Source organism: Mesocricetus auratus, unplaced genomic scaffold (assembly GCF_017639785.1).
Source record: "Mesocricetus auratus isolate SY011 unplaced genomic scaffold, BCM_Maur_2.0 Super-Scaffold_100006, whole genome shotgun sequence".
Lineage (NCBI taxonomy): Eukaryota > Metazoa > Chordata > Mammalia > Rodentia > Cricetidae > Mesocricetus > Mesocricetus auratus.
Genome location: NW_024429190.1, coordinates 4547389 through 4573737, shown reverse-complemented (window position 1 = coordinate 4573737; position 26349 = coordinate 4547389). Strand labels below are relative to the sequence as shown.

The following is a 26349-nucleotide window of genomic DNA, read 5'->3' as shown; positions in this document are numbered from 1 at the left end:
TGAGATAGTAGGCAAGTTTACTGTTTTATGCAAAGAAAACAAAAAGGTTTAGAGACATGGTCAAAGCATGCTTCAAAGACTGCAGCTCAACTCCAGGAATACATGACAAACTTAAAGAGGTGTTTTTCTTTCTTTCTTTCTTTTTAACCAGGAGGGAGCTGTAATCACATGGGTGCATACCTTATTTAGCACAGATGTTAATGAAAAGGAATCCATTAAGTCCAACTAGGCTGAGCCCTCCAGAGGCCCAATGACTCGATGGGCCATGTCCCTGGTTCAGAAGTAGCATAGGCCACGGTAGGCTTGAGCATCTAACTAGAAAGTGAGACTTTGCCTGCCAAGTTCTAGTAGGAGTAAGTCTGCTGTTACAAGCTACTGAGACTGTGGGATGCCTGCTAATCTATAATACCCTAATATACTACACTTAAAAGAAAATCAGGTCTTTTTCTCTGTCTGTCATACTGGAGAGTTACAGATTTTGCGATGATAACAGGGAAGCATTTTGCTATGAAGATCTTTAAGAATCACTTGATTCAACTTTAGGAAAAGACTAAATCAACAATGCTTACATTTTGGATATGACAAAGAAATAGATTTGGGGGAGGGATCAAAAAAAAAAAAAAGCTCCAATTGCCTGAAGTTTGGCATCTGATTTATCAAATTAGATAATTAACTTCTATGCACAAAAATAGACCCAAAGCTTCCACCTAGTCTCAATAATATTTTTATAAAACAAAGGCTATTTTAACATCATTAGGTAAAGTGGCCACTATTACAGAGTGAAGGATTACGAAGGGACATATTCTCACCATGAACATAAGCTGCTTCAGGTCTGGTCAAACTTGCCACACCCGTCCTTATGTGTTTCATTTTTGCCATCAACAGGAGATGTTTCCTTCCAGTAACTGCGGACTGACTGTGTGGAACCCTAGGTCTAAGTCTAAGGTAGAACCTGGGAGGGAGTATTTGCAAAGGGGGACATCTGTACAGGAAATGCTAAAGACACTGAGCCACCACCCAATTCATTCCATGATTCCTGGTCTGTTACCCTCTCTGGCTTGCCCAGGCTCCACGATGCAAGGCTTCTCTGACCTCATTACAATGGGTGCAGCCTTTTGCTCTGCATACTGCTGAGCTAGCTTTGATCCCTGCCTGTAGCTGCTTCATAGCACTGCAGTGAATTTCTTCTGTTTCCAATATGCTAGCCCTACTGTCAAAGCGCTTTTGCAGAGGAGGCTCCTCATGCCTCTTGGTGGTCTGCTGTCTTGCTGAACATGAACCTAATTGCCTTTCAGGGCGGGGTAATTTAAAACCAAAGCAACCACAATGACAGGCTCTTGTGCTGACACAGCAAGACATTTTGTGGAGGGAATTTTTTACATCAGTTTAAGAAACTTTCAGCAAGGCAGGGAGAACATGAGAAGTAGGTAACCGTTACGACTTTCTGACCCTTCGGCACAGCCCTGTGTCCAAGAGTGACTGGATGATGCAATGGAAGGATGGAGCACCGTCTGACCCCACGTCCTACACTGTCCACTCTCAGTCTGTAGCCTGAGCACAGCCTTGCCTTTACAGACTGTGCTTCTTTCTTCTTCCAAAGGGAAGCACACCTATGCAAGCACTTCAAGATGTAAGACAGCCTTAGTTATTTTTAAATAACAAAGTTTTCCTTTCCCAAAGCCCTAGGATCGCAATGTGACATAAATTACTGTTTTAACACTGCTGACGCCAAGTCCATGCCCACTAATCAGAAACAGTAGTGAGACAGGCTTAGGGGTGCTGGGAGGTGACTTTTCAGGATGACTTAGGATTCCAGGATCTCTACATTGACAGTTGTAATAAAGCAAGGAAACCTCCACGTTGAATTCACTTTTTCCAGATTTAAAACAAGACAAAAACCCAGCCCATTTCTAGCGGGCAAGAGTATTTGAGAGGGTGAAGCTCAAGGACTTGCATTACAGACCAAAACCTTCACGAGAAAACACACAACCTGATAGTTGGTTATCTGTGCTGGGAGCCTACAATCTTTAATTCAAACTCCCCATTTGGTGACTTTCTCCAGCAGCCCGAGGGAGACTTTGGCACTGCCGGGACACACAGATGCCACAGGCATGGCATCAAGAAAGGAGAGAGTATACATGGGGTATAATCCCAGCTGAGGCAGAAGGATCAGTCAGGTCCTTCTTGAGTTACAGAGAAAGCTTGTACCTTAAAATGTGGAAAAAGAGGCCTAGAGTTAGCGCTCGGTGGTACCGTGCTTGCCCAGCATGTGGGAGGCCCTGGGCTTAACCCCTAACTCTGCAAAAGACAGACAGACAGAAAGAAGGAATGGACAGGGAAATGCACATACAGAGCCAGGAACAGGAGTTTAAACTGGGATTTGCGTGAGCCTTCATTATATCCTGAGGGTCTAGAAGTCTCTGTCCTCATTGGGGATTTGGGAGGAAAGGCTGGAAAGCACGGAAGAAAGCCCAAGGAGGTTGGGTTCATGGGTCCTGCCTAGTCTTGCTTTCTACAGCCAAGAAGGACGCTGGGGAACTTATCAGGGATAAGAAACAGGAGAGGTTCTAGGTTTCCTGTGGCTTTGACCTTCCCATGCTGAAGGTAGTACGAAGCTGCACTACCACATGGCCAGCCTAATCTTGCTTTCCACCTTTAACTAAAATGACTTCTATCAGGAGGGGAGAAACAGCTTGGTGTATGGTAGGCAATAATTACATAGCTGCTTAGGAATGTCAATGACCTTACAGCACAAGGAATTGTGACAGAAACAGAAAATTCTACCGTAACCTCATTGGAGACTGGCAAGTCGGCAGGCTGCACCTAAGTATGGCACTGCCTCCTGTAAGAAGTGCCCTTCAAGATGTGTCCTGAGACCTTGGGAATCAAATAGGGCCTGCGCGGCAGCTGGGACGCTAGAACTCAATGCAGAATCAGATCTATTCCAAAATACCGAGGAGGCTGAAGCAGGAAGATTTGAGTTTGAGGCCAGTATGGGCCACATACAAACCCTCTGTCAAAACAATAAACCAAACCAAACCAAAACAGGAAGTGGACATGCAACTGCCCAGGGCTCTCAGGGAGGGCAGCAAAGCACAGTACTTAGGAAGTGAGCTCAGGAGCCAGAGCGCTGCTCTCAACCTGGCTCTGCCACACCCCAGCGGCCACACCTCCAGCCTCAGTGTTGTTACCTGCGAATGAGACAATCGTGACACAAAGCTGCCGTGAGGAGAACACGAGGTTGGGCATGGAGGCACGGGTGTTCGGAACAGGCTAATGGTGTCATGTTAGCATTGATACGGCGTAAGACCTCATGATGAAGCCAATTAGTCGGTTCTGCCTATCTCCTCTCCTGTGACTATGCTACAGTTTTCACACACGGTACAGTGGGGAGCTGGGGTCTACATATCACCACCTTAATAAGGTGGTGTGATAATACATTGTTTTACAGTGCACATTGCTATTTTTCTATTTCTTTTGTTGCCTTTAAAAAACATACATTTTCAGATTAAAAAAAATCAAACCTATGTAGAAATGTAAAGGCTTGTGGCTAGCATCTGTCCTTACTTACACAGTGGGGCTATCTCTCAGTTATCTTTCTTATTCCTGCGCCATAAAGTCAAATACAAATTTTGATTTTGCCTCTCTCCCACACAAAATGGAAGATATCCTAACACTGATGTATACTTGTTTTTTTAAATTAGTAGTTTTTCTAAATCAGGGATCGTTATTTGTTCATTTATTTATTTATTTATTTATTTATTTATTTATTTATTTATTATTTTTAAACAAAGGGTCTCTCTATAAAGTCTAAGTTGGCCTTAAACTCAACAATCTTCCTGCCTCCACTTCCAACTATTAGGATTCTAGGCATGTACACTTCACCTAGAAATCTCATTTTTTTAACATATAGAAAGCATTCCTTTCATGGCTGGTTTACATCCTGTCACTCAGATGACAGACTTTGCACAGGCTTAGAACTGAGCGTTGTCTACTGCGGGGAAATTTCTTATCCCTTGATGCTCAGAGATACACATCAGGAAACATCTAGGGGTATTTTTGGCTGCCTCCACTGACGGGAGGTATCTCCTGGGCAGCGATCTATAATGCCTAGGTCTCCCCTTTTAGCTCACAAAGAATCAATTTCCACCAACAGTTGATGGTGCTCAGTTAGAAAACCTGGCTCTACCCCTTTTTTGTGCTCTGAGATCTTGTGTAGAAGAATGGACAACTACACTTGGGAACAAATTTTGACTCAATAGTGCAAGCATCGTAGCATTTTTGTTCCAGGACGATGCCACATTCAGTTGTTTGTTCTGCATGGGACACAGCCACTGCAGCCACGAGTCACATACCTTGAGGAGTCTGAAGGCTGTCATCCAGCAAGTACGGATCTGCTCATCTTCAGCACAGAGCAGACGCAGCTCCTTCATCTCGACTTTCGCTTTGTTTGGCTAGGGTAGAAATGAAAACCCCACCAGTGCAACAGTGAGCGATCTTACCAAGAGGAATAAAATGTAGCCATGGTGTGTGTGTGTGTGTGTGCACAAGTAAGCATATCTGCACTATATCCATGAGTACACGTTCACATCTGTGTGTTCTGACTACAGGCATACACACATGTTCATGTGCCAGTGTGCTCATACACACACATAGAGGGTAGGCATATTGTGGTCTATCCTCATAACCAGAAGCCCACACAAACAGTGTCAGTTCACTCAGTGGCTACAGATAACTGGGTGTAAGGCTAGGAGTCCCCCCTCCTAACCAGCTTCTGACTCTACTGTGACCAGATAAAAGCTTCACCCGGAGCAGGAGGCCAAGAGCTACCCGGCTCTAAGTCACTGAGTACATTGAGTACGACTATTCAAAAACCCACCAAGTACTAAGCACAAAGTAAAGTCAGTGTAAAAACCATTTCTGTTTGAAGCAAAAGGGCCCACGACCAAATACTGGGCAGGAGAAGAAGCCTGTGCACAGTTCCCAGCACCAGCCCACGGGAAGCATCCTGTGGAGTACCTTGATGCACATCCCATGCTCATTGGGGGCGTTGTACTGCTTCTTTCCAGCAATCAGGTAGAAGATGCTGCTCTCCTCCAGGTCAGCCAGCAGCTGCAGGTGACGGGGTTCCTGCAAAACACAAGCAGAGTGTTGGGTCACAGTCCCTGGAAAAAGTCTATAGTGCTAAAAGCTCATTTTGAAGTGTGTAGCCACTTTGCAGCCCTCATCTTTCTACTGGTCCTCCACATGAAACTGAAATGACAGCATGGAATCCTTACAGCAGCATAAGCTAAAAACGCCAGCTATGTGTTACCGTAGATTCTACTTTATTTTATATGATCTATACAATGTTTAAAATTTTGTGCCAGTAGAGCCAGAACCATATTTTACTCATGAATACAGGACAAAAACAATCCAGCCAGCTTGAATCCAAGTTCCACACACGTGTGTGCTCAACCCACAGGGCCAGGTATTCCAGAAGTGCAGGGGTGATGTGACGAGGGAGCTTGTGTGTGTGTGTGTGTGTGTGTGTGTGTGTTTCTGACAGACTAGTATCCATTACATAAGTTGCTCATTAATAAGTTAATACTAGGATAAAAGGTTAAGGCACATTTAAAAATTAAGCCCAAGTTCACAGCGGGCATACCTAACTCAGGCAGAAGGGAAGTGCTTTAAAACTTACCTTTGAAGTCCCCTTGGTGGAGTAATAAAGGCCAGATCTGCGCAGGCACACATACAGTTTCTTCCAGGACTTTCTTCCAACTTCCTTCACCTGCAGGAACCCTTGAATCTCAGGGCAGTTGCTTGTGTTCAGAAAATTCTATGAAGGAACACATTTTTTAAAATTAGGCAATAGGCAGATAAAATAATGGAAGCAGTTATGTTATTACGCATAGCTGACATTTCCTGAATTATTAAAAGTACTTTTGGACAGGGGGTTAGGCAAAACTATCTTCCTTCGAACTTCTCGAAATCCCAGCAAAATTGGTATTGTGTAGAACAGTTACTATTGAAACAGGGAGAGGCAAATGGCTCCTACAGCAGGGTGGACACAATGTTGTAAGCGCCCTCAGAAGACGGAGCATTGCAAGAATCTGCTCCTTATTTCAAATTTCCAGCAAGTCTACTTTAGTAAGAACTCAGTTTTTGCTTCGTACCTGCAGAAGCTGGGCCTGATTGCCATTGGGTGGCTGGCACCAAGTGACCATCTGATCCGGGAAGAAGTTCTGAGGGGAGGAAAACAAGCGCATTACACACAGCACACCTGCCAATATTAAAAGTCTCCAGGTATGATCATGATTTGCACTGTAAACAACAGTCCTTCTCATTCTTTGGTCAAAACCTATACAACCTCAGTACCATAAAACAAAACAAAACAAAAAAACCACAACCAAAAAATAAATAACAGCAAGGTGACTGCAGATGTACAAAAAGCCTACTGTGAATTACCCAGAACCCATTATGTTTCTTTCTTTCCAGGAAACCAGTGAAATGATCACAATCACAAGTGGATACTAGTCTCCTCGAACTTACTGTCAGTCTGCCTGGTGGGTGACTCAGGACAAGACCAAACGCTCATCATGAAATCCATTTTCCTACTATGTCACATGACAGGCATCCCCCCCCCAAAAAAAAAGAAATGAAAAAAAAAAAGCAGTCAAGGAGTCGATGTCATCATGCCAATCACTGCTGCTCATTCCAACATATAATCAAGAGAGTTTCTGCTATTTGCAAAGATTAATGGGTAGCTCTTCTGCTGAATACTGGATCAATATGTTCCAGTGTGAACATCTCTACTCTCTGAGCTAGGAGACAGCCTCCTTCACCAGTCTCAATGACGAGTAGTTATGATGGTGTTGTGTGTGAGGCCTGTTTCACTAACTACCGAATCAGCTTCTTAAGCCCACGTAAGCACAAGCTCAGCTTGTCATCTGATAATCAGGTTCTATTCAACCCACGTACAAATTCCAAGATTTCAAGAGCTCCAACGCTAACCCCAAAAGGACACTTACCACCGGATTTTTAAAGAACTCGTACTTCGCATAATTCTTTCTGAATAGGAATTTGCTCTCACTTGGCATGGTGCTCTCCACTTGGACCACGATCTCATGGTCCTCCAGGCACCGCTCTGTGGGGAGAAGCATCACACGTGAGTGGAGAGAAATGTCAGGGCAACTTTACAAGGTCAAAGCCTTTTCTTTAAGCACTGAGAATAAAGAGTATGTCAGGAACGACACTAAATTTAATTCTCTTGAACATGCTGACAGGTATCTATCTAAAAGGGGCCTTAAAATTCAATAAACTGCAACATCCAGGTTAGCGCTGACGAGTATGCGTTCCTTTTGCACTTGGCATCGACACAACATTAATGAGAGGGGTACAAATGATTTTGCCCTTATACTACAAAATTTCAACTCTTGCAGTGAATATTCTATCACAACTCACAACTTGGAAAACACTCAGGAACAAGGAAAGGTAAGGACCTCTGGCAAGAGGACTTGCAATAGGCAGTGTGTAAGAGCAGAGGGCATACAGGAGGTACTGAGACCAGGGGAGCCGCGGACAAGGCGCTGTCAGCCTTGGATGTACGACACACTCACCATTCACACCTAGCTAGTTAGCACTGGCCACGCCACGGAGTGGATGCACCCGCAGCATTATGTGTGAAGACAATGAAAAGAACATTCTACACAGAGCATTCGCCATGCATGGCGTGCTGGTGGACACTCACGTGTACACAAGCACACACCTCTCAGCACACCTTGTGTAAGGACCTGAAAAGGCTGGATGGTTCCCTCTCTCTGAACCTCCCCTTCTGTGTGGAAAATGGAGAACTCCTGCTGATAGAAACAACATGCCGGAGAGGGGCTGTGCTTTTCTGCTGTGGAATGGAGGGAATGGAGACTATAGCTCCTCCCACAAAGTTCCTGAAAAGTCATAATGGGGGTGGTGACGACAGAACTAACCACATCAGACAATGGAAGAAACTATTAGGTCCACCCCAGTGTGAGACCTGACGCCAGCCAGGCATACACAGATTAAGTGGACACAGGGGCTGAACCCTAAATCCCTGGCATCTCTCATGCTGCCAGAGCGGAGTCTCGCCTGGGAAGGCAGGGAGCCGCTTAGGAAAAGCCACTTTAAGTTAAAGGGGTCTCAGAACTGGGAGAAAGAATTTCTCCACACAGGAGAACTGTGGCCATCGGCACTTCTCTGTGAGGAACACCTCTGTTACCAAGAGCACATCCTGGGTTGACACAATCTTGGCCTTCATTTTGATACTGTAAGAAGGGGACATCTTGGTAAAAACATTTAAAACCAGAATTTATTCCCATGGCAAATAAAAAGCTCACAGACCATGAAAAGCCATGCTTGGTGCAAACATAGAATAGTTTCCATTTACCTCTATCTGGGAGAATTTTCCCTGTAACACATGAACGCTTATGTTTACACAAGGGTTATATTTCCTCGAGACATATGCGAATAACCACATACAACCTGAGCATTGACTAAAACCATGATGCATGGTTTGAAAAAACAGCCAGGCTTAAGTTCATTCATTTTAAATAGACTTTCTCGTCTAAAAACAGATCAGCAAATTCCATTAGGAGTTTTACTCGGAGAAAATATTCTAAACAAACTTAAAAACAAATCTCAACAACTCCATAACCTGTGGGTGGCTGTTTTGCAGATTAAATTACTTTTCTATTTAAAATACAGAGTAGAAGAGGGAGGGAGGGTAGCGGTTGTTTAAGAAAGGATGAAGTGGCTAGCGCTAAGTCGAAGTGCTCTGTTCTCCAGAGAAGTCCGAGGAGCACAAAGGACCCTGTGGGGAGCTCCCAGCTAAGACCGGTGCTGTGTATGGTCTGTCCAGCTCTGACCAGCAGCAGTAGCTGTCTGGGAGAGGTGCCGGGGAGGCTGCACACATACTGCACGTACACAGAGGGGAGGGCATGGAGCCTGGGGAAGGAGCAGGGGAAACTGGGCCCCACTGTGGTTTCAGGTAACCAGGGACTACCAAGCTGCAGCCCTCAAGGATCATGCTCCCCAGCCCCCCCCTCCAGTCAGGTGACCCTAGAGGGGCCTCACTGTGGTTCTTCATACAAACCAGCTGCAGTGTCAACTTGTGTTTCCTTCTTCAGTAAGCTGGGGAACAGTGGAGAAACCCTGCTAAAACTTTCCTCAGGCTGCTGTGGAATGCCTCTAGGCAAACTTGTCACCTACAACTAGTTATCCTCAGGGGCCTGCTGTTCCTGGGTTCTGAGTAACCCTGGACCAAGGCTGCTCTTTAGGACATGCCGGAAGTAGCATGTGCTCACGTGAAAGAAGCTGGCACTCCTCAAAGACCATTTGCTAGTTTTCAAATGTCTGCAACTACATTCAGCATCTGTGTCAATATCTCACTCGGTGACAGAAAGGCTTGAGCATCAGACAACTCACAAAGGAAATTAAAATACACAGCTACTTAGAGCCTCGGCAGAAACTTGACCAGCCCAGGTAGTAATCGTGGAGAGATCATGCACAACAGAAGGCAGAACGAGGCCCAATGTAGCCTTTTAGTTGGCTCAACCATCCCTCCCGAAGCCCTCCTTTCTGGTAGAAAGTCTCAGGCCTACAGGCAGACAGCCGGGAATCATGGAGCTGCGCGAGGAGGCATGTCCAACCCACCTTGACGCCAAACCAGTCAGCAGTTCTCTTTGTATCCATATATTTTAATGAGGAAAAGACATCACTCGGCATTTTCAAATTAACAGTAACGGACAAAACACCAACCCACTGCAGGCTCCTTCTGGGAACCGAGGCCCAAAGGGGGCTCTGTGGGTGTCAGTGTCCAAGACACCGTGGCATCTGACTGGGACAAAACAGTCCCTAAAAAGTCACTGCTCGCTCTTCCCTGGGGTGCCTGTCTAATCACACAAGCCATAGTACTCACTCCTCAGCCACCGAACTGTGCGGGATCTGTGGGACCCTCTCCTTCCTGTGCTTGCTGACTCAGGTCTCCAGCCCTGGCACCAAGCGGCCCTACCCTGCAAGCCCATCCTCAAGTACAGGGAGGGAGCACCAGATGCCCCTTTGGACATTTAAAGTGTATTCTGCAACACTTTGTTCTAGCTGTCTGTTTCTTTACCACACATGCAGGAGGACTATGCTCTGTCACCGTGCCTTCTTTGCGGAAACTTTCCCGGTGGTAGGAGAGTCTAGAGCTACGCAGCTCCCAGGCTTGCACAGATGGGACTTCCCCATGTGCCCTGCGCTAGCACACTAGCCGGACTTATCCCCCACTATCTGCAAGCACCAGGCTGAAGCACTCCCAGCAGGGAGGCCTTATGGAAAGTGCTCACCCGGAAGTTTCCAGCATTTCAGCTGCTAAAGTCAGAGCAGTAGCTTTGTTTAGAAAAACCTTAATCTGAGATCACACAGAAACCAAACATATCAGTGTTATCAGTATGCCTCCAATTGTAACAGTTTTGCGTCTTAATCGGTTTTAGAATCCGCCTGAAAGACTTTCCCCTTTGTGTGCCCTCCTCCCTAATAAGAAGACTCAACAGAGAATTGCCTCAGAGAGTCATTTCCATGGAGACAGCGGCGATACCCAGGAATGTGGGGTAGGGTGGCTCCCCACTGAGTATAGGTGAGGCTGCACTCTTCAGGCCAGGACCCAAAACACACACCCTAGAGCAACACCCATTACAAAGAGCCTCCCACAGGTCTGTGGTTCACGCATCCACAGCAGGCTAGGCTAATGCCCAGAGGTGAATGGGGATTTCTGAGAGGAACCACACAGCACCACATCTTTCCATCAGTGGGACCCTGGCAAGAGATTGCTGTGGCAGAAACAGGGTTTTCTTTTAAAGAGCTGCATAGCTGTGTTCTTCTTTTAAATCAAATGGTAGGTTTGAATAAAACAAAACACCACACAAACACACACACACACACACACACACACACACACACACACACACACACACACACACACACACGCTGTCTCTTACACGGAGAGAAGTGAAAGATCTGGAAGGCAGAGAGGAGCTTGTGTTGGGGTTGCTCAGTTAAAGATGGTGAATCTTAAAGACTTTAAAAAAAGCACACAATCTTCTCTAAAATCTAGCCCACTTGGAAAATGTGTTTCACTTGTCCCGAACAAGGGAGGAACTAGTGTTAAAAAGACCCCTTTAAACAAAAGTCTGGCAGGGTTCTTTACCTGAGGTGAACCAACTGAGCAATAATATACATAATGAACTCATCGGAGTTCTGGACTAGTACATGTTTTCAGATGTTCTATAGCATAAAATACGCTTTCGTTCCGCAGGCAGGGTACAGATGCACATATGGCTTAGTACACATGCACACACAGTGTAGGCATCACCTCAGAAAGATGCCATGCAGGCACTTTATTCCCAAGAGACCCACTTATAATGTATCCCGACTCTCTGTCCCTACCACAGCGGAACAATGGCCCCTTTTCTATGAACAGGCCGAACTGCACTGAAATGGGTAGCAGCTGTAACTCAGTGCCTCTGTAACTCCCTGGGCTCTGGAAGAAGAACCTATCACCTAGGATGAGCCTTTAGGAACTTATTGTGCTTTGAGCACCCAAGGTGGGATTCTCAGAGGGAGAGGATTGGGAAGGAGAGTGAAATTTAGGAGAAGGCATGGCCAGAAGGAGTGAGGGGCGGAGCAGGCTATCAACCACCTGCCCATGTGGCAGGAGATGGCGATGCATTTGCATTTGGCTGTGCCATATGCATTTGATCAAAAACTGAGGTACCCAGGTGCTGTTCCCAAACTAGGCAACCAGTCCCCTACCTAATCCCAGTTGTGGGTGGTGCTCCACCAGAGTCCAGCTGTTGTCATCCACACAGTGACTTTTGTAAACCAGCAACTGGCACAGGTCCCTGGCTGTCATGTCAGTCAGAATCTCCACCACTCTGCTTGTGCCATCTTCACTGAAGACTTTGACATCCTGCGACACACAAAAGGGACGAGAGCAGATGAAACAACTTTGCATTTACAAGAAATAAAAACAGGCAAGATAAAGATAAAAGTAAAAGCTTCAGTGTCGCAACACATGGACATGTGATTTCTTGGGCTCCACAGACATAGGCAGGGGCTATGGGACTCCCTTTCCTCTCTTTGGAGTGATCAGGGAACTTCATAGGCACAGACAGCACACAGCCAAGCCACCGGCCTGGCTTGGGGAGTCACAGAACTCACTAAAAGACACTATGGTGCTTCCATGTTAGACAGTTTACTCTCCACAAACGCAGCAAATGTCTGAGCTGACCCTCTTCCTCCGTAACTGCGATGACCCCATTGTCTCTATTCCCAGAGTCCACAGGGCCTGCAGCTCCTGTTCTCTATGCTCTTCAGAGCTCCTAAGGCACAGGAGGAAGCTGAGATAAAAATTTAGACAGAAGGAAAGGGGTACAGAAGAATTCGGCCATGAAATTGCTTGGCCCTTCCCCTACAATACTGAAAACAAGTTACAGTTTCCAGATCCCACTCAAATCTATGGAAACCAAACAGTTCCTAGGGAAAAGACATAGTAGAAATTTCAGAGATTAAAATGCTACCTGCTCCAGTTGACGGAGATGCAGTCTTTACAGGATGGTAAGATGTATTTAAACAAACAAAAAGAACAATTACAACAAACCCCCCCACAACAAAACTCTACCGAGAATCTTACCTCAACGGCAGTCAGAGGGACATGGTGGCATTTTAAATTGTGATCGCCTCCTGCCTGGTAGTTTGCTCCTGGTGTTTCCCTACGTTCCCTGGGAGTCCAGGCTCAATATCCATCAAGGGCTTCAGTCCTGGGCAGCTTTGCCCTGATCAATCTGCTGATGTCCTCCTGCCTGCCATCTTACTCATCCCCAAGGTAGGCATCCAACCACTCCAGCAGCCCTTCATGTCCTTCCCAGGACTGATGTAACCACCCCATGGGCTCTTCAGGCTGATGACAATGGTGACAACACCACCAACACACAACAAGATCGGCTGCAAAAAAACCCCAGGCAGTGAAACACCAACAGGCCACTTAGGTGGAGCATGTGTGTGTCCTCTGGGTTCAGACCAAGCTCCTGCTAATCTTTGTCCAACGGCTGCCATCAGTGGCAAATTCAGTGCCGAGTTTGCCATCGTCCTCAAGTGACCACTAGCTTGTTTCAACAAACTGTTCCTAGCGTCCCAGTTCCCCGCTCCTCTTCTAGTTCATGTGCTTAGGAGGTAGCTCTAGGGGGGGCGTCAATGCCAGCACTGGGGAGGGCAGCACTGTGGCCCTTGGGGTAGGAGCTATGCCCACATCATCTCACAGAGAAGCCTCCTACTAATGAGGGACAAAGGAGGCCGGATGCAGAGGAGAGACGGATCATATTCCTTTGGTCTTTGAGCTCTAGAGGGGGGTGAGGGATGCTTCAGGGTTATCAGTAAGGATACTTCTTTCTTCAAGACAAGCTGGGGGAGCCTAAAGGGCCTCTCGACCCCTGCCACTCCCTGACTCAGAAAAATACCAGGATTTGCTTTCAAACCCACTTTCACTTTTAAAGAAAAATACCCCTCCCTCTTCTGGAATTTCTGTCTCACTCAGTGAAAGTTTGCCTCTACCAGCAGAGCAGAAGCCTACACACAGCTCACTCACATGACTGACTCAGTCTAGGAACTAACACTTAATTCAGATCAAGAAAATATGTCTGTGGTCTCTAGGCAAGAACATTCTTTCTAAAATGCTTTAACATAAAAGAAACAGAAATTTGGAAAGTATAAATGCATTTGATACTCTGGTTTTCAGTGTGCAGGGCCTCCTAGGCCTGTGAAGCTTTCCACTCCCCAGAGCAGCCTCCTAATGCTCTTCCCTTCCTAAGCTTTGAAACATTTATGTGGTTACAGCAAACACTGTCTCCTCCAGGAAAGTTATGTGGCGGTGAAGTATGTGTTTCATGTCTCCCCAAGTCTACTCGCCACTCTTCCTGCCCAGATCAGCCATGGCTCCACGTTTCAAAGCCTGTTTTCAGCCCACTGCATTTTTCTTTAAACTCCCTCTTTTTCCCCTCAGAAGGTCCACAGTCGGCGCCCCCCCCGCCCGCTTCCATCTATATATAGTCTGGGCAGTACAAGCTAACACGTACTTTGTCACAGGGTTATCTCCAATTCTTTAAGATTCCCACAAAAAGCCAGGTTGGCAGGGCAGGGCAGTACGTGATGGGCAAAAGGCTGAGTCCCCCCCCCAACCCCAAAGCCTGTGAGAGAGAACAGACAGAAAAGCACACACCTCCCGTTATAGACTGTAACTGACACACCATTCCTTGGCTGTTTCCCCAAACTCCACAGGGCCTGCTGCCCGCAAGCCAAACAACCTCCAAGACAGAACTCTGGAAAAACCATTACACATACCAGCAGTGTTGATCTGGGTAAATGTTGGAAACTACAGAAGGGACGTTTTGTAGCAAATATATAAGGCACAAAGCGAACACTGTGTGCAGCTCCAACCTCCTTCCACAGAATCTTTCAAAGGAGGGTTCTAGATGGAGCGTTTTATGCCACACTGTCGTTTGCCCCCTTAGCAGACCTCTCGCTATGCTGGCCTTCATTAAGGAATAAGGAAGGGCTGTATATTTCACAGGTCTGTGAGAGAACCTGGGCCAAGAGCTCCTGGGAGCAGCCCGGGTCTCCCAGGCACACTGAATGCTCTTATTTCTTAACCAGGGTGGACACAGAAGGTCCTCTCAAGCACACAGGGTACTGGGCCCCCAGCAACTGACATTTCAGCAGGGTGAGAGTTGTGACACGGGCAGTTATTTTCCATGGGTGAACTGTCCACGCACACACGAATCTGTGCCGTACTGGAAGGAGGCAGGGACCTGGAGGCCCACAGTCCCACCCTGACACAGCCAGGTAGCTGCCCAAGACTCTTTCTCCTCATCTCTTTTGTCAGTGAGTGGAATACCTGAAGCTCCATGTATGTAACTTGTGGCGCTGACTAGAAGTTTTGGTATGGCAGTTAGGGCTGGCTCTGGGAGGCAACTCTGGAGTCAGAGGGAGCCACAACTCCCTCCATGATTTACCTGACTTTTCTGAGCCTCGGTTTCTCCACCCGTGAAGTGGGGAACCCATGAGTGACAATGGCCTCACAGTGTTGGTAAGAAACTGGCTCTTAAGAAGCCTCTTACAATCTCACAGTCATCTTTGTGCACAGACCCAGGGTGGGTGGCTTGGGTCAACTGAAAGCCTAGAGGCAACTTCGCGGACAGATGGGGAGGGTTCTAAATGCCTGTTCACCAGCACTCCCAGTTCTTAGAAAGCAGACCTCAACTGGTAAAGACACAATGGGAAAGCATCACAGACCAACTGACCAAACAGTTAACTGCTTTAAAAATAAAACAGCAATATGAGAGAGAACAGGCACAATTACATCAACAACACGAAGCTCTCCTTTGGGGGTGGGGGGAGGGGATCTTTTTTGCTGGATTGGCCCTTTACACACTCTGCTGTGAGGGCTCTGATGAGGTAATAAAATGTTCCCTTGTTCCCAGACACTCTGTTGTCAGTTCCTATACATTCACCATATAGGGAAGGAACAAAAGCCCCTTTCTTTGCGAAAAGAAGGGAAGGTGTTTAAGAACAAGCTGGCCGAGGCACATCTGCTCTGTGGCCCCAAGCTACAATCTGGATGCCTGCCTCTCTGTCTTCGTGGTCCTAGGCAGGTGGACAGTAGGGGTCTTTGGGCCTCCCTGCTCCCAATCTTGGCACACACTCTTACCACAGCTTCCTGTAACAGTCAGACCTTGCTGCTGCTGGCTGGGGCCTAAGGAATCTTGTTTCTGAATTCAAAAGATCTTCTGACTTTGGCAGTGAAACTGTGCCAGAGGCTCACCTTATAAAAATAGAAAACGGGACACTCGAAGCTCTGTGCCTCGCTGGCCCCCCTCACCAGCTGTCTGCAGTGCAAAATTTGCCCATGTAGACGGCCTGGTCCCTGGGGTGTGCAGGCTGATGGCCCAGCATCGCTAAGGTCTGCTCTTCCCAGACACTGCATAGTAACTGTGTCAGTGGTGGGCATCTGAAAGCAAAAGCCCTGGGACACTTATCTGTCCTCATTCTTCACTGCTGTCTACATAACTCCTTAGAGTCTCTTGTAGGTGTAAGCTAGAGTTTTTGCCACTCTAGAGGCCGTAGTTTGGAGAAGCTGGTTGCAATAAGAGGACCAGAAGACGCATGCTCTCGGGAAAGGCAAGCATGGGTTCTGAAACTACAGGACCTAGGCGGGCAAAGGCAGAAAAGTCAAGCTGAGGGAGGAGGAGAGCTAGCCTCAAGGCAGATACCAACTCAGCCCCATCAGAATGATGTGTGGAGGTGGCAGGGCTTTCCCAGTCAGTCCTGGGGTGAGGGTTTGAACCCAGGGTTCTCTGACCTAGTTGGCCTGCTCCCCTCCACCAACCAGCTGCCCCTCAGCACCTTGAATGCTTCCTGCCACAGAGGCTCCAATACTTTTGAGCTGAGAGTTCCTTAATACCCTCAAATAGAGGGATGGAAGGGTGCTTGAAGCCTAGGAGTTTCAGGGTAAGTAAGTGTGCTAAATTAACTTTAGTAAAAAAGAATTAAATCCCACCAAGTCTTCTGAGCTTTCCTTTGTCTCTGAGGACTAACCCTGAAGAACCAGAATCAACCCCATGAACGTGGCTCTCCAACCGTTGGAACACACCATCCTGCTCAACCTACTTTGAAAAGTCTGCAGTTCAGAGTCCTATATATTTCACTTCTCAGAAAGATTTTGAGTCCTCGAAAACTCCTTACAAATGAGGCACTTTTAACTAACACTAAAAATAGTTCTCAAAACTTGAACAGGGATTTGAAGTCATGGTTAAGATTTCTCTACCGTGAAGGGTCTCTCACCAGCTGAAGCTGCCCCTGCACCAGCCCTATTTCAGCAGAAAGACTTATCTGGATGAGTGGATTTTGTTTTATGTATCTGTGTATGCATGAAGTCTGCTATTTTGACAAAACTAATTTCTATAAACTGGCACCCCATCATATCAAATGAAATTGAAAGCTACTTAAGGAAAAAAATCTGTTAGTGAATCGAAGAGGATTGGAAAAATAAGGTCCCCTTACTCTCGGTGGGGGATTTGTTCAAGGTCCCCAGAGCTGCCTGGAACAAAGGACAGTACTATGCTCGACATGTGTTTTTCTATAACTGTGTGCCTATGATGAAATTTAGTTTCAGACACGGCTAAAATTAACAGCTTATAATAACAAATTATAGTAGCTCATAATAAAATAAAACAATTCTGAGGATGTACTATGGTGAAAATTACTCAAATAAGGTATTGATTTCAAAATATTTGATTTACCCTTACCGTTTCGATTAACTAACATATTTTATAGCTTCATATTATTGGGCTTTAGCGCTCTTGTTAAGTCTCAAGGGCTGCTTGAACTTAAGCATCGTGATACAATATACAATGTATGAGTAAGTACTACACAGTACCAACATGTACACACACATTTGTATAAAGATGATGTATGAAGACACATCATGTGTTGGATTTATATAGAGATGATGTGATTCTCCCGGTGAACTGGAAAAATACAGTAAGGAACAAAGGGGACCTGAACCGCTAATCACTGACAGTTCACAGACTCACTGTGGCAGCATTCTTCTGCACAGATATTTATAAATAGAAACTCTGACAGAACTGTAATCATACTGCACGCACACTTTTAAGCTGGGCCATGCAGCTTCACGTTACATCATAAACACCTCGCCATGTCATCGTGCTTCTTCGTTGCTTTAGAGCTTACAAGGCATCAAAGATGAAGAACTCTCCCACGCTGCCCACTGCCCCCCAGCCTTTCATTCTTATTATAGAATTATTTAAGATTATCTTCAAATATATATCTTAGTGCATATGTTTATTTTCTTAAGATGAATGGCTGGATACCATGCCTTTTAAAAATAACCCTCGACTAGGTTTAAACATTTCCCAAGAACGTAGTCGGCCAGACATTTCGGGAAAACTCTCAAGTAGTTGAGGAACAAGAGCAATTGTGGATAAACCCATCTGTCGTCTCCAGATTTTCAGCTCCTGCAATTTCCTGGGTAGATATTTTGCCAGTGCCCACTCTTTACCCCCTAACACTAGGGAGAAATTGGGGTACAGCATAGACTTTTAGTCCACACGTCCTAGACATGCTCTGAGGTGCTGCTGCTTGCTGCATGTGGCAACCCCTATGACTGGATGTTCCTAGCAGGAAAACAGGACGACTCTACAGGCTGAAGTTTCACACAGGGCAGCATTTGAAAATATCTAACAAAGAGTCTGTACTCAGGAAATTATTTCTGACAGACTCACTGGTCTTCCTTTGCAGGCCATCATACACCTAGAGACAACCTGGAATGCACTCATTGATAGCCCCCTTCCCCAGACCACTGTGTTCCTAGTACTAAAAATCAGGCAACCCAAGCAAAACTTGACACCGAGGACACCAATGGCAACTTTTGACCTGTTAGGCAGATATGTCTGTTGGACAAGCAAGGAAGAAATTCAAACCAAGAAATAGCAGCATGTGTGCTAAGTCCTTTAAACCCAGGGAACAAGGTTCTGTCGAGCAGAACCTTAGAAAGGGATGAGGACCTGAAACTAATGGTATATATACACCAACCCCTTCTTCTAACTGCTTGGTGCTCTCAGAGTCAAAGAGCTTTCCAGGACAGATTTGAAAGCAAGCGACTCTGTTCCAGTCAGACTCAGTAAACATCTTCTAGGGTTTCTTGAAACTACAGAAACAACTAATCAACATGATGGATTGTCTGGTCCTCTGCCTTCACATCCTGGGCCACTGTCGCCCCAGAGTCCCAGGGATGTGAGGCCAGTGGTAGGAATCTAAAACCAGACTGCAACAAATCACAGAGCCAGGCCAGGGGCCAGTCCCACCAAACCACAAGCCTTCACATTTCATTCCAAGGGACAGACTGTATTTGGCACTATTTATAAAATGACTTTTTATATATATGTATATGTATACTCATAAAACCATAAATTGTTTAGCCCAGCAATGACACTGTTAGGAATCTATGCACCCCATCTATTAAGTGACCAAAGACATATGTAAAGGGACAGTCCCTTCAACTTTGCTTATTACATTGATACAGATGGGATTACAAACAACAGGAGGGTTAATCAGCAGGGCACTCAGCTAACAACGGACCCTGTCCTATGAACACGGCATGTGGGTACCATCCACACTGCTCACCTCTGGAAACGAGACTACACTGAGGGATTTACGGAGAGAATAATCTCACTTCTAACAGTTGTGATAAAACACCTACAATTTTAAGGGAGCAAGGGCTTATGTAGGCTCCCAATTCCAGATTACAGTGCGGTGGCAGGGGCTTGAGGGACCTGGTCACACTACATCCATAAGCAGAAACAGTCAGCAATGATGAACGCAATCTAGTGCTTAGCTCACACATGCACCCTCTACTCTATACAGCACAAGACTCCTTGCCCAGTGGATGGGTTTTCCCACCTCAATGAAGAGTCAAGATAAAATAATGCCCAGAGGCCTGCCTCCTAGGTGATTCTAGATTTTGTAAGCTGACAAATAATAATAGCCATTACAGCCATAACCATACTCCCCCTTTAAGAAAAGGTTCCATGTAGCCCCTGCTGACCTTAAACTCACTAGGATGGCCATGAAGTTTGATTCTCCTGCTCCTACCTCCCGAGAATTACAGGCATACACCACACACATGGGTTTTATTTAATGCCAGGGTCAGACCCAGGGTTTCACACATGCTAGGCAAGCATTCTGTCAATTGAGCTACATACCCAGCCCCATATACCTTTTTGTAGTGTTTGTTTTACCCCTCACTTTACAGTGAACATTCACTGTTTTCATAATTTTAAAAAGTCTGCTGTGTTGTTGTTGCTGTTCATGGTTTTTCTTTTTGTTTGTTTGGTTTTGGTCTACTGGTTGGACACAGATGGAAGCTATATGACATGAGCTAGACTCTATCAGAGTTCTTTTATCTGAGGTTCTTTCTCTGTGAGTAGGTGGCTCTTAAAAGACCCACAGATCATTCCTAAGTGTCATGTACAAAGCCTTATCATGCTGGGCTGCTGTGGGTTCCATTCCCACCCTTCCAAGGCAGAGAGCGGGGCGGGGGATAGGGGGCAGGGAGGGGGAGCGGGGGGCGCTTTGGCAGAAGCAGGGCCTGGCTCCTTCACTGGGTCTGGCCAATGTCAGCAGCACAGAGCGCAGACATCTCTACAAAGGTGACAGGGTGGGGTGAATATGTCTATGAATGGAAGACAGCTCTTTGCAATGAACAGTATAATTCTAATTCAGCTGTCTTTATTAATCTCAGCACTAGAAAGGGAGCAAGAAATCATTTAACAACTTTCAACTGCGAGACTGTAACTTTGACTAAAGGTGTGCACTCACAATACTTTTAGGATTTAGGGATTCCAAACTAATCAGCAATACATAACTACATGCAGGACTTACAATTTTTTTCTTTTTTCTTTTTTGCAAAAAAGGAGTATTTTTTTTTTTAAATTGTATTTATCAGACCAACTATGAAACAAACTTTGAATGCAATTTATAATTTTATAAAACTTTAAGAATTGAGTTGGACTGGGTGAAACTTTGCAAGTTACTTGGTACTCTCAAACTCTTCCCTCAGCTGATATCCCTAAGGACCTATTTAGTGCCAGGCACGAAGGTTCTAGGGATCTGGAGTCCTTTAATTGGGGGAGACAGACGACCAACACAGAGGCAAACGCCTGAGGCAGCAGATACCGGGAGGTGAAAGAGATGTGTTCAGGAAAGGGGCAGGCGAAGGAAGCAGGGAGCATGTGGGCATTCGCCCTGAAATGTGAAAGCACTATACAAAAGGTGCCTCCCTTTCCTAGGAGGGCAGCAGAAGGTAGAGACCAGCAGAGCTGGAGGTTTGGATAATGCCCCAGGCAAGGAAAACAGCCTGGCCCCGAATCCTGGAAGAAAATAATAGGGAGACTATCTAGCTCAAAGATGCGGTCTTTGTAGATACAGTGTGGTGTGCTCTGGTGGTTTCTGTCTCGGTCACCTTGTGTGTACATAGGCATAGTTTTGGTTTTAAACAGAGGGCCTTTGGTTGTCTTTGATTTAGTATCTTATTTTGTAATGATTTCACACTTGCACAAAATTTTTACGTAGAACAGATTTTCTGTACGTTCTTCGTCATAGCAACGGCTGGCCCCATTTACGTGCTCATATTTCCGTTCTCTTCTGCTCTGTCTACTTGGGACCACTAGACAAACTGATTTTTTTTCAACCTAAAACCTAAGAATATTCTTACGTAACTGTAGTTCAATGATCAGAAGCAGGAAGTTAACAGTGACCCACACCACGTTCTAATTCATAGACCTCACTTAGACTGAGCTGCGCTCCTGTCAGGGCTTTTACTCCCTAAAGGGTAGATTTCGTTTTTTTTGGGGGCGGGAGCTATTCTACAAACTGGAAAGCTCCGAAGAGCTCTGGCTATTCAGTAGAACATGCCCAGGTCCTAGTTCAGGGAAGCAGTACCATTAAAGAGAAACCAAGAGCCCTTTGGGTCAGCAGGTCTGAAGGGCCAGTATCTGGTTCTGTGCCCCGCTCTTGGAGAGGAGATGTTCGCGGAGACCACCTACCTATGCAAGGCTTCCTGCTCTGCATCTCCCCTCACTCAAGTCACTATTTTATTTTTTCTCTTCAAGTTGCCCCTACCTTGTAATAGGTCACCTTTACTCTTTAGTCTTTTTTGGGGGGGGGGGCATGTTAGAAACTGAAAGCCAAGAGAAAGGATTGACTGTCTTTCTTTACAGTTTTAATGAGCATGCCTCAAAAGGTTCTTATTTCTGGGACTTGGTTACTAAGCTGGTGAAATTAGGGTAGTAGAAGCTTTGGGTCATTGTGGGTGTGCCCTTCCAGGAGACACTGTAGCACTGTGAGGATTCAGGCATTTTGCTGGCCTGGCCTGTCACTGGCAGAATGCACTCAGCCCAGGGTTCCATGGTTGTATAGTCTGAGCACAGGTGCAAAGGACCCCTTACAAGAAAGACTCCTGCCCACTTACACTCTCTTCCCCGCTCCTCTCCCGCTCTTCCCCTGGGGCACACAGGACTTTCCTGTCTCCCTCTTCTCTTCTGTCCTCTCTTTGTCTCTGTGTCTCTTTACCTACCCCCCTCCTTCTAATAAAGCCTCTCACTAAACTCTGTCTGCCTGGCGTGTTTGTCCCTCCACCTTGGTCGACCTAGCCCCCTCCGGAACCCCGCAAGGTTCCCCTTGTGCTTTATCATGACGCTAGGCTCTTCCTCTCGGTGCTTTGGCTGACACCTCCTGACTTGAAGACTAGGCTCGGCTGTGTGCTTTGCCAGGATGGACTGCCTTTGCTGGCAGTACCTCCACCCCAACGAGGGCCACTTGATCTTGGACTGGAACCTCCATAACTCCCAGGCAAAATAATCATTTTATCTTTACAAGTTGGCACCTCAGGTATATTTTGCTAACACATTTACTGTTGTTACACTCAATGTTCAATGTTGTTACATTCAATATTGTGATGGCTCAACGGTCAGGATTCAGATCACGGTCATATTCGTATCCCAAAGTCGAATGAAAAAGAAAATAATGTTGCTTCTATTTTCTTCAAGTTATTTACGATCCTGCCACTGATCTGGTTCCTTTCCAGCCGGGGCTCAGTGGAGAAACCAGGGACGGTGTGAACAGAAACACTTCCAGAGAGCAAAAGCTGAGGAATGCACTACTCATATAAATGAACCCGAAATGCCAGAACACCATGAAGTCGTTAGGACCTGCTGCTATGTCTGCTGATGAAATCACAAGAAGGAAACTACTCTGGGGGAAGGTGAAAGATAAACAACCAGTCATTCGCATGTAGCTCGAGAGAACCAGAAGACATGTAATTATTAACCTTTCTAGATGAGGTCAACATCTGTGTTCTCTTTCCTAGAAATGTGGGGACTTGGCACCCATGGCCACGGGAGGATGTTTACCACATTCCCCCTGCTGAAGGCCCTCGTAACACCCTTGCTTGCTTCCCTCCAGGACCCTTTACCATTTTTACATTCGTCAGGACTCCGCTGGTTAGGAGACTGAGGCAAGAGTCTGGGAGATGAGTACAAAAATGCAGAGGAAAGGAGAGGGTAGGAGCTATGCCCATGGGCGGCTGCATCCAGGTGGGGCAGAAAGAAACCTCCCGCTCCCAGGACAGGCACAGAAATGAAGAAGGGAGACTCTCAGCCCAGCAATGCAGTTTTATATGTAGATTAATGTCCCCCACAAGATTGAAAAGGCTAAGATTTAACGCTTGGTAATGGTGGCGAACAATTCCTCATGTAAGTGTTTCAGTCAAGACAAAACACTATGAGACTCTTCAACTTTGCTATTTCATGGGACACCTTTGTTCCAAACCAGGAGGAACCACCAGAGGCACAGACAGTGTCTAGATACGCCTCTCATGGTGACTCATAGGCCAAGTGTGCCCTACCTGAAAATGTTTGTGACTTTGAGTTACTTCAGTTGGGGGAATATTTGCCTATACCTGAGGTTACCTGGGGAGAAGTCTAAATGCAAAATTTATGTTTCATGAGTGGATTAATCCTTAGACTGAAGGTTACTTTATACAATAAAACAATAACTTTAACATGTCGATAGCTTAATATGTCAATAGTTTACTAAAGCAGCCTAGGTGGAATCTTCTACTTGTGGCATCATGTTGGAGTTTGGAGCATTTCAGATTTGGGATGAGAGGTGCTTAGCCTGCTGGATTCTAATACAAAGACAAGGAAAAGCCAAGCACAGAAGGTATGCTCGCTTGTTTTCTGATGCCGTGATAAAACATTGAACAAGAGCAACTTGGTGGGGACAGGGCTATCGTTGTGGAAGGTCAGGGCATGAGTTCAATTCAGGAGCGGTGGTGGAAAACAGCTAGCTCACTCAGCCAGTTTTCCCTACACAGAGCAGACTCATTTGCCTAGGGACAGAGCTGCCCAGGCAAGGGCTGGACCCTTCTACATCACTATCAGTCAGGACTATCTCTCACAGACATGGCTGTAGGCCAGTCTGGTGTGGGCAATCACTGAGCTGAGACTCCCTTCAGATGACTCTGGGCTGTGTCAAGTTGACAGCTGAGGCTAACTAGGACAGGAGCTAATCAGGTAAGACGTTCACTAGCTGGCCACTTTCCCATTTTCTAATGAAATTTAAAGTCGAAACATCAAGTAAGAATTCGCAAATCAGTTTTCCCAGGAAAAGGATTTCTGGTTCCTAGCAGACCAAGAGGCTCTTTTTGGATTCACCAGTGTGCGTCCCCCTTGCTGGACTGCGATTCTGCAGTAGGATCTTATCATGTTGGCTCCTATGCAGGTGAGGCACAGACTCATCCCTGCAGCTAAAGTATGGTGGTTCTTTCCACTAAAAGATAAAATTTAAAGGCTCATGTTTGCAGTACTCTTTCAAGATAAGATAGATCTGAGGCTGGAGCAATAAGTCAGGCTTCTCAAATTTATAGAATTTGTATAAGATATTTATAGTGAGGGAGAGACTAGGCTGGGATTTCACATGAGATTCCTGGGATGATTTCCTGTCTCATTTTTAGCCAAGCACGTGGTCTGCTCCAGGTCACGACTCCCTGCTGTGATTGCATCATTTGTTCAGAGGCGAACAGAGACATGAAGGTGCCTCACGTCGTCCAAGCAGGAGGGATAATTCTCTGGCTCCGGGGCTATAATGCTCAGGGCTCTGAGACCTAGCAACGCCACCAATTAACTGTGACAGTCGTCAGGACAGCCCTCTCCATTTTATCTTGGGCACTTCAGCACCATATCCAGAATAGGCTCAGTGGGAACTGTTTTTATGAAAGCATTTTTTAAAAATATAGAATATTTAATAAATATTTAAAATATGTAAAGTGCTTTTTATTTTTTAACTTCAAAAAGCTCTAGACTAACTTGAGTTTTCCCTGATAATTTTTTTGGATCCTCTAAAACCAAGAAGGAAATGTGAACTCCCATGAATATGGGAGAAAATATAAAATTCCTTAACTATGGAGTTATGTGCTTTGCAACCTAGAACCCTGAATTTACTAGACAAATGCTGTACCACAAAACTAAATCCTCAGCCCAAGATGGCAGTTTCTGTCTAGTTGCTTTTGGTAAATTTGCACGGATACTCCTAATAAAACACTTTATGAATGTTCCGTTTGCTCAGAGGTGTTTTGGCTACATGGGGTTTGCTGTGGCACCTTGCTTGCACAAAGGCTTACATGCGATTACATGTGAGTGGTCTTAGATATGAATTCTACTCTTTTGACGCTTTAGTTGCTAACCGTGAAAAGTGGCCTTGCCCTTGGTGGATCTTAGCTGACATTTGAACATGTGTCTGGTGGTCTGCTCTATTCCGTAAGAGGAGACGAGGTCGGAGTAAACACCCTAGTGGCAGCTGCGGCCTTAGGTATGTATTAAATATAGGAAGCAGCTGTACTGTGCCTACATTTTCCTATGTGCTGAGTTAATGTCACAACTGGTCTGAGAGGCTAGGGTCAAGGATATCAGCCTCCTCAGACAGACAGGGCCTTCAGAGGTGCCGCTGCTCAGAAGGGGCCACATACTGGCCCTACAGAGAAGACAGGCCACCAGGCAGAGCCTCCCTGGAGGGATGTGAGTGAGCAGTAGGTCAGGAGGAGGAGGAATGGGTGTGCCAAACAGGATTTCATCTTTGAACACTGGATGAGCTGATGTGTGTCTTAGGCTCGGCTGTCTCACTTGGGATGGGCATCCCTGTCTGTTCCAAACCTGCCAGAGTCCACAGGCTTCTTTAAGCAGCCATAATCTGCCTCAGGCAGGGGTCCCAGAACCAAAACTAAACTTCAGCAAGGTCTAGGTCCTGATACTTCTGATCTCAGAAGGTCTTGAGAAGATGACGTTAACAGTGGGAAGACTAGTGAATGTGTGGTCAAGGCCCTTGGGGAGCGACAGCCTTCACTTCACATGGTGGCCAGGGTTAGATTTTCCCCACTTACAGGGTTCTCCTGTAGCAGTACATTCACTGAATGGCAGTTAGAGCCTTGGAAGACCCCACTTTGGTCATTAGTAAATGCAGGAGTGGAATCCTATGTAAGGCCGTTAATTTAGTTCCAGAAAATTAATTTTAAACTTAAGAGAAAAGAACTGATTGGAATTGAGACAATATTTATGTCCCATTAATGATGGGGCACAATATAAGACTAATTGTGTTTAAACAGCAAATGGAAAAACATGCTTGAACGAGCCATTATGTGGTCACAGGAAACTCTACTGGCCAGAAGAA

The 26349-nt window shown here is 45.9% G+C and overlaps 1 protein-coding gene across 5 annotated transcripts in view; it reads right to left on the bottom strand.

The window, feature by feature from the left end:
* Window positions 1-26349, bottom strand: part of Grb10 (growth factor receptor bound protein 10) — a 117381-nt gene that overhangs the window by 11263 nt on the left and 79769 nt on the right. For all 5 annotated transcript variants that reach the window (XM_040746645.1, XM_013122703.3, XM_013122705.3 and 2 more), the window contains 6 exons: window positions 11809-11965; window positions 7014-7129; window positions 6159-6227; window positions 5684-5821; window positions 5020-5130; window positions 4356-4454 (listed from right to left, as the gene is read on the bottom strand). In XM_040746645.1, the coding sequence (XP_040602579.1) occupies window positions 4356-4454; window positions 5020-5130; window positions 5684-5821; window positions 6159-6227; window positions 7014-7129; window positions 11809-11965 (690 nt within the window). The remainder of the gene's footprint in view (window positions 1-4355; window positions 4455-5019; window positions 5131-5683; window positions 5822-6158; window positions 6228-7013; window positions 7130-11808; window positions 11966-26349) is intronic.